General features: G+C 48.8%; 1 protein-coding gene across 1 annotated transcript in view; it reads left to right on the top strand.

Moving 5' to 3' along the window:
• IFT122 (intraflagellar transport 122) overlaps positions 1–7,574 on the top strand; it is an 88,345-nt gene that overhangs the window by 59,883 nt on the left and 20,888 nt on the right. The window contains exons 17-18 of the mRNA XM_011950847.1: positions 586–726; positions 3,788–3,949. Of these exons, the coding sequence (XP_011806237.1) occupies positions 586–726; positions 3,788–3,949 (303 nt within the window). The remainder of the gene's footprint in view (positions 1–585; positions 727–3,787; positions 3,950–7,574) is intronic.

Below are 7,574 nucleotides of genomic sequence, written 5' to 3'. Positions count from 1 at the left end.
GTCTCGGCCTCCCAAAGTGCTGGGATTACAGGCTTGAGCCACCGCGCCCGGCCTTTTTTTTTCTTTTTTTTGAGATGGAGTTTCACTCTGTCGTCCAGCCTGGAATGCAGTGGCACAATCTCAGCTCACTGCAACCTTCACCTCCCGGGTTCAAGTGATTCTCCTGCCTCAGCCTCCCAAGTAGCTGGGACTATAGGTGCCTGCCACCACACCCAGCTGATTTTTTGCATTTTTAGTAGAACTGGGATTTCACCATGTTGGCCAGGATGGTCTCAATTTCTTGACCTCGTGATCCACCCGCCTCGGCCTCCCAAAGTGCTGGGATTACAGGCATGAGCCACCATGCCCGGCTGGCTTGTTCTTTGGGTCAAGAGTCTCCCAAGGAGGCACCACCACAGACTGTGGCATCACGGTTTTGTTTTACCTGATCCCAAAATGATTGATGCAACTGGAATGTCTTTGCTGTTCTTTACATGGTCCAATCCCACGGATAAAGCCACACCTCGCTGAGTGGTATAACCTCCTGCACACACGACGATTAATCCATGCTTGCTCCCTTCCTCTCCTTACTGGCTCACTGTCTAGATAGAGCTTGACTTCCCACCCCCAGCCAGTCACCCACTTTGGAAGCCAAGAAGACAGCTTATTTTATTCTTTATTTCTTCTCCACAGGCCTTCATCAGAGTACAAGACCTTCGATATTTAGAGCTCATCAGCAGCATTGAGGTAAAAGATGAAGCATTCTTCCTTCTCAAGAAGGCATACTTGGGGTTCCTGTTTTAGGGGCAGCCCTTCTGGCAGGCAAGAGCCTTGAAGACATGGGAGCAGAGCTCACTGGCGTCTGGGCATCCGGGCCACAGCCTTGCTCCAGGGGCAGAGCGGCCACACGGGGAGACAGCGGCAGGCAGTGTGAGCTGTCGCCTGATAGCTGGGTGAGGCTCTCCCAATCTCCGTGGGGAGCATGGCCCATGGTCTGAATTGAGCGCCCCAGAGTTCTGGAGTAACCCCCAGCCCTACTCTTTCTGGCTGAGAATATTGACCTTGTCATCCAAACCCAATAGGCCTGCAGTGTGCTAAGGAAGCTGGTTGTAGGTACGCCATTTGCTGGGTGGTGGTCAACACTATGCTTTTTTTTTTTTTTTTTCCCTGAAACAAAGTCTCACTCTGTTCCCCAGGCTCGAATGCAGTGGCACAATCACAGCTTACTGCAGCATTGACCTCCCAGGCTGAAACGATCCTCCCACCTAGCCTCCCAAGTAGCTGGGACCACATGCATGTGCCACCCTGCCTGATTAATTTTTTTGTATATTTTGTAGCAGAGTTTTCCCATGTTGCCGAGGCTGGTTTCAAATTCTTGGGCTCAAGCTATTAGCCCACCTTAGCCTTCCAAAGTGCTGGCATTACAGACTTGAGCTACCAGGCCCAGCCCTTAGACACTATTCTTGATTTCTGTGTATCTCAGTGCTGTCTGGCTGTCTGTTAAAAGGCGTACACATTTTTTCTCCTGAACAGATTTATTGGGAGGGTATGGGAATGTGAGATACATTTGAATTCCCAGTTGGAAACAGTGAGGAAATCAGCAAATGTCTTGTCCCTCTCATTCATTTCCATGTAATAAACACCTGTCGTGGGCCAACCCTTGTGCTGAGTTCAGTGGGCACAGAGCTGAGGAAGAGAGAGGCCGACAGGAGCTCACAGCCTGCTAAACCTCATAACATAAGCTGCTCTGTGCCCCATGTGTGATTTATGTGAGTGCTCTTCTAGATCCTCACATTAACTGAATGAGGCAGGTATTGTTGCTCTCCCTATTCCATGCAGGAGAAAATTAAGGCTCAGCGAGACAATGTCACGTCCCCACAGGTCCACAGCCAAAAACTTGGTGGAATTCAAGCCCAGTCTATTTCCTAAGCTCATGCTCTTTCGGCCATATACCCTCCCTACCCGCGTGTCGTAAGGGGCATCTGTATGTTCTGGGGTTTACCTACCACATGGTAAAGGGCTTGTTCGGAGCTATTGCCCGAAATGCCCAGTGCTGCTGACTCTCACTTGTAAATCCACTGGCCTGGATCTGGGGGTCTTCACCTGAAGTCAAGGAGCATAATTTTCCTCTCCACAAAATAACTAATTGCTGTGGGGTCCAACTATTATTTGTCACATTTTACTGGGATCAAAATGTAGTCCTCTCCCCGGGTGCTATGAGCTGGGAAGTGCGTTAAAGTAAACTAAGATTGTCTCTTGAAAAAAAGACTTTGGCTTTGAGTGTGTTCCATGTTGACTGCCCGCAGACTTGGTTGCACACATCTCGGTGCTCAGCATAATTCCAGAGAACTGCAGATCCTCAGTGGGTGCCTTTTGGATAGGGGAGATTTTCTTGTCCTGCTGACGGCGGAGAGGAACCTGCCCATGTTGACATGCACCTGCTGAGTGCCATAGATCGTTTTTATTGGTCATGGTGATATCCTGGGGCCTAGAATGGATATGGCCTGAATTTCATGTCTAGTAAAACCTTTTTTTTTTTGCAGAGGTAGGGTCTGGCTATATTGACCAGGCTGGCCTACAACTCCTGGGCTCAAGTGATCCTCTTCCTTTGGCCTCCCAAAGTGTAGGGATCACAGGTGTAAGCCACCATGTCCAGCCAAAATCAATCTTTTATCTTACTGCAAGATTTTAATTCCTTTCCAACTATTAGGAGTTAGTCTGTTTGATGAGCCTGAGCTGTGTGCAGGTTTTTAAAATGATGATTTCTGTCAGTGTGGAAGCATGTTGCCTCCAGCTGTTAAAACTTTCACCAGCTTGTCTAAGAGTTTGATTCAATGTCTCATCGTCCTCTGTATGCTACTCTTGCTAGAAAACGAGCAAAAGGAAACTGCTAGGGCTCAGGGTTTGAGTGCTATTGTTTACAAATACTCGAGCTGTAGACAAGTGAATGTTCCCTGACACAGAAGGAAGAAGCTTTATCCTCTTTATCTTCAGCTGTGCTATGTATATGTGTGTGTGTGTGTGTGTGTGTGTGTGTGTGTGTGTGTGTGTGTTGTTCGGGACATCACTTGCTTCAGAAGACAGTGTTGTGTGATACAAGGAATATCTGGAGTCAGAACTGCGTCCAAATTCCAGCTCTGTCTGACCCTGACCTGTTCCTCTTCTTGAGTCTCAGCGTCCTTCACTCTAATACTTGGGTAGTGAGACATACCCTGAGGGTCACTGAGAGGAATAAAGGGGCCATGTGTGTGTAAAGTGTATACCCAGAACCTAGTGGATGTTCAGCATGCGGGATATCTTACTTTCTCTTTAAAAGTAAGGACATAGTGAGACTTGTCATCCTATTTTATTGGTCTCCCTCTTGGGCAGAAACCCTAAACATTCTCCTGCTCTGTCATCCCCATGAGCCGCAATTCTGCCAAAGGATGAGCCACAACTCTGCCAAACAGGGCTTGCAGATTTGGGAGATCTCTGGAGCTTAGGGGTCATGGATGAGTCAGAGCACACACTACTCAAACTATTCCGTCATAGCCTTGGAATACACAGGAAAGCAACCCTGAGGAATTTCCATTAAACAAACAAAGGTTTGCATCTTTTTTTGATCTTTGCTTGTCTGGTAAAAACCTGCTTTTGTTGTCAAGTGTTCCCAGCGGGAACCTGGGGGAGAGAGACAACAGCCAGGAGCCAAGCCCAGGTTCCAGTAGGAAGGTCCAGGGGCCTCACTTGAAATAGCCACATCTAACCTTTGTAAAGGCTGCTTCCTGCCCATGGCTGCAGAGGCCATTTCCTGTGCTTCTAATTTTTCCAGGAGAGGAAGAAGCGGGGAGAGACCAACAATGACCTGTTTCTGGCAGATGTGTTTTCCTACCAGGGGAAGTTCCATGAGGCCGCCAAACTGTACAAGAGGAGCGGGCACGAGAACCTCGCACTTGACATGTATACTGACCTCTGCATGTTTGAGTATGCCAAGGTAACCCACCCTGTCCCAGGCCCAAGCTCCAGCTTGGAACCCACTGGTATTCTCACTTGCTGTGTCCAAGTTATTTTCCCCAAGAGTGGTGCAGACAAAAACTAGCAATGGTCTCAGAAAGGATGTGGGGAAACTGGTAAACAAATGACCCATCTACAGCCACTGGTTGAAACTCACCTAAAACTGACATTTAACGCTGACACCAACGAGGCAGACTATGGCAGTTCAGACCTTCATCAGCGACAGAGCTGGATGGCTGTGGGTCTACGCCAGCACAATCCCTTCATTGATTTGAGGGCTCAGTGCTTCAGGGCTGTCTCCCACAAATCCTCTCAATCCTTATCAGGAGCTGCCAAGAATCGGTGTCTTCAGGTGGGAGCCAGTCCTGCCAGTCATACAGGATGATGTGGTGCCTGCCAGCCAAGTTTCGCATAGCACCTGCTGATTGTCCTGGGCTTCTCACTAGGCCTCTGGGAAGTCAGGCAGAGCCTCCGCCCTCCCGTGTTAGCGCAGCATGCCTCACACCTGCCGGCTGCAGAGTGGCTACCATGTGGTTGCAGTGGGTGATAGCAGAGATTCTCTTTTGCATTGGAATGGCCCTTATGAACCTTAGTCCCCAGCAGAGCTGGGCCTTTTAAGGCAGGTATAGGAGAGGAGCTTCCTGGACCTGGCTCTTGATGGCTTCTGTGGGAAGGAGTTGCACTAAGGAGCTCAGACCAGCCAAGACATTGGCAGTTCAGTCTAAGCAAAGTTCAAAGAGGCTTGGGTGCATTGAACAACTACAGTCTTCCTTCTACAGAGGGGCTTTGTTAACCTGCCTTTTCCAGGAGTGTCAAAAGTGGCTCTCAGTGTGTTATGAAGTGACTCATCAGCCACAACCTATTGGTGGGCTACTAATGGTAATTCTCCAGCTCACAAGTTCAAGATGGAAAATCTTCCCCACTTTTTTCTGCTTTTATATTCCTGAAGATGGCTATGCTCTTCCACCACCTGTTCGACCCTGGGGCTGAAGGTGTATTTGGTGTCCTGTGATGTTGCCCAGGACCTTTTCATCAGTACGTGGACGAGCTCCCGGGCCCCAGCCTGTCTTTTCACCTTAGTGATTTATTCACTCCATACCTGAGACCCAGAGCGTTCAGGCTCCCTCTGCCTTTTCCTTGTCACCTTCTCTACCCTCCCCCAGGCCCCACCACAGACACCTAGAAGATTTCATAACACATTCATACTGAGATCACCAGAGTCAGTGCATCTCTGCTTCCGGGGATAACAAGATTTTAACTCAGGATGAACCCTTAAGGGATCAAGACCCTAGAGGTAGAATTTAGGCTTAGGAACCCCTGAAGCCTCCTCAAGGAGGCAGCTGTGCTGCAGTAGAAAATGCCTGGTCAGACTGGGCGGGCGTGGTGGCTCAAGCCTGTAATACTAGCACTTTGGGAGGCTGAAGTAGGTGGATTGCTTGAGCTCAGAAGGTCGAGACCATCCTGGGCAACGTGGCAAAACCCTGTCTCTACCAAAAATGCAAAAAATTAGCCAGTGCCTGCAGTCCCAGCTACTGGGAGGCTAAGGTGGAAAGATTGCTTGAGCCCCAGAGGTAGAAGTTGCAGTGAGCCAAGATCATGCCACTGCACTCCAGCCTGCATAACAGAACAAGACCCATGTCAAAAATAAATAAATAAGAAAATGCCTGGCTTTGGTGCCCCAGAGCTGGTGTGAGTGCAGGTTCTTTCTGTGGGATGACCTAGAGAAAGGCTCTTCAGTTTGCCAAGCCTCCCTTCCCTTCTCAGATGGTAATAGCCACAGCTCAGTTTAGTCTTGAGATTTGCACAGAATAATGTATAGAAAAGCCCATTAGAAATGCCAAGCTGTAGAAAGATTAGGAAGATGAGAGGGCAACACATGATCACAGAGTGGATCTTCACACCTCTCTCCCTGGCTGGCCTCACTCCTGCCCCTGCTCTGAGGCCCCTCCTTACACTCTAGTGGACTTCATGTGCCCACAGCCTCCCACCAGAACTGCAGCCCATTTACACACTCCATCTGCTCCGTGTCTCTATGAAGGTAAAGACTCTGGGACTTGTTTTTGGTTTTAGTTTTTGATCACTATTCCAAGGAAGTTGGTTCCATTTCAATCCCCCCTGCCCCCACCCCGTAGTCTGAATTTGAGAAATGTGTACATACACATTATGTGGGGGGTGGGGAAGATCTAGTACTGATTAACATGGCATGTTTTTGTTTACTGGAAAATTGCTTCCCAAGATTCAATCTGGTTTTCAGAAAATTTTTAAATTACATTCCCACGTACAAATAAATTGTATGCTTTCTGGATAAGTGACATGTTTATATGGTGATAAAGGGAATTATAATGCTCTTAACTCTTATGTAGTATGTTCTTATCAAAATCACCAAGCATGAGAACACTGTTTAGTCTCATTCATCACTCAGCACAGCCTCTTTCTGTCTACTTCAGGGCCAAGTCTTGGCCATGGCCCCAGATAACGTGTAACTTAGCTTCAGGAAAGCAAAAAGCCTTTGAATTCCCAGTTTGCTGAGCCTTGAAGGGAGCTTTTAGACCCAGCTTCAGTGAAGTCACAGCTCCCTGAGTGGCCAGCTGGCCTAGGCTTATGGCTTCCTCTCAGCCTGTCACCCTTGCTGCAGTCACCCCTAGTCCCCTGAGCACTCACTGAACTCCCTTTGAAGGACATTTCTAGTTTCCTAAGATGCCTGTTTCCCCCAGCTGCCACCCTCATTTCACCAGCCAGGTAGGCAGGGTTTCCAGCTTCGTGCTAGCGTACAGAATCCGCGCCATAGCAGCTGCCAAAAGGAGAAGTGTGTCTGTAAAGGCCCAAACTAGGCGGGGACAGTGGCTGCTTTCCAAGCCCCTTCCCTTTGTCAGCTTTAGGGAGAACCAAAGGCCAGCCAGGAGGTCTGTCTTCTATTGGATCCCAGCATCAGGGTATACAATGCTCTTTCCTCCCCTTCTTAAAATGTATCATATATTAGGCCGACCTAATACCCTGAAAGCACAATTACCCTGAAAGCAAATGAAAAAAAGCAAGCTAATTGTTCAAGTGGATTTTTAGCATACATTGACTGCACTTTCCTGACACATGAGCGTTAATCATGGGGAAAGGAGTGCTGTTTTTATTCTCAATGAGGCTGACACAAAGCACTCTCTGCAGGGTACATTATTCCTAAGACAAACCACTTCTTACCAGTAACACAGACCTGGGCTCTAAGGGCTCCCAGTCTCCCTTTTTGAAAAGCTCCACCTTTAAAAGCTGCCTCGACTCTGGCAAACTCCCACATGTGTATTTTGGGTAACTACCCTGAAAAGAGGTGATGTTCTGAGGCTGTTTTTCACACATTCTAGGGCCAGCCCAGAGAAGCTGGGCATACCGCTTCAGAGGGCCCCTGCTGAGGCCAAAGGAACACAGGCTCTAGGCCTGACCCCTGAGCCTCCAGGACCACAGTTGTCTCTTCCTTCTCAGGTCCTCTCCTGAGCACCTTCCCTGCCTCAGATCCCCCCATGGTCTCCTGCTGTCCCACTGTCGGATCAGGTCCTCACCCCTGCAGACCTGACCTCAGGACAGGATCCCTAACCATTCAGCTGAGAAGCAACTAACCA

This window comes from Colobus angolensis, unplaced genomic scaffold, assembly GCF_000951035.1.
Source record: "Colobus angolensis palliatus isolate OR3802 unplaced genomic scaffold, Cang.pa_1.0 Scaffold31, whole genome shotgun sequence".
In the NCBI taxonomy this organism is placed as follows: domain Eukaryota; kingdom Metazoa; phylum Chordata; class Mammalia; order Primates; family Cercopithecidae; genus Colobus; species Colobus angolensis.
Note: the sequence above shows the minus strand (reverse complement) of the source record. Positions and strands in the feature narration are given on the sequence as shown.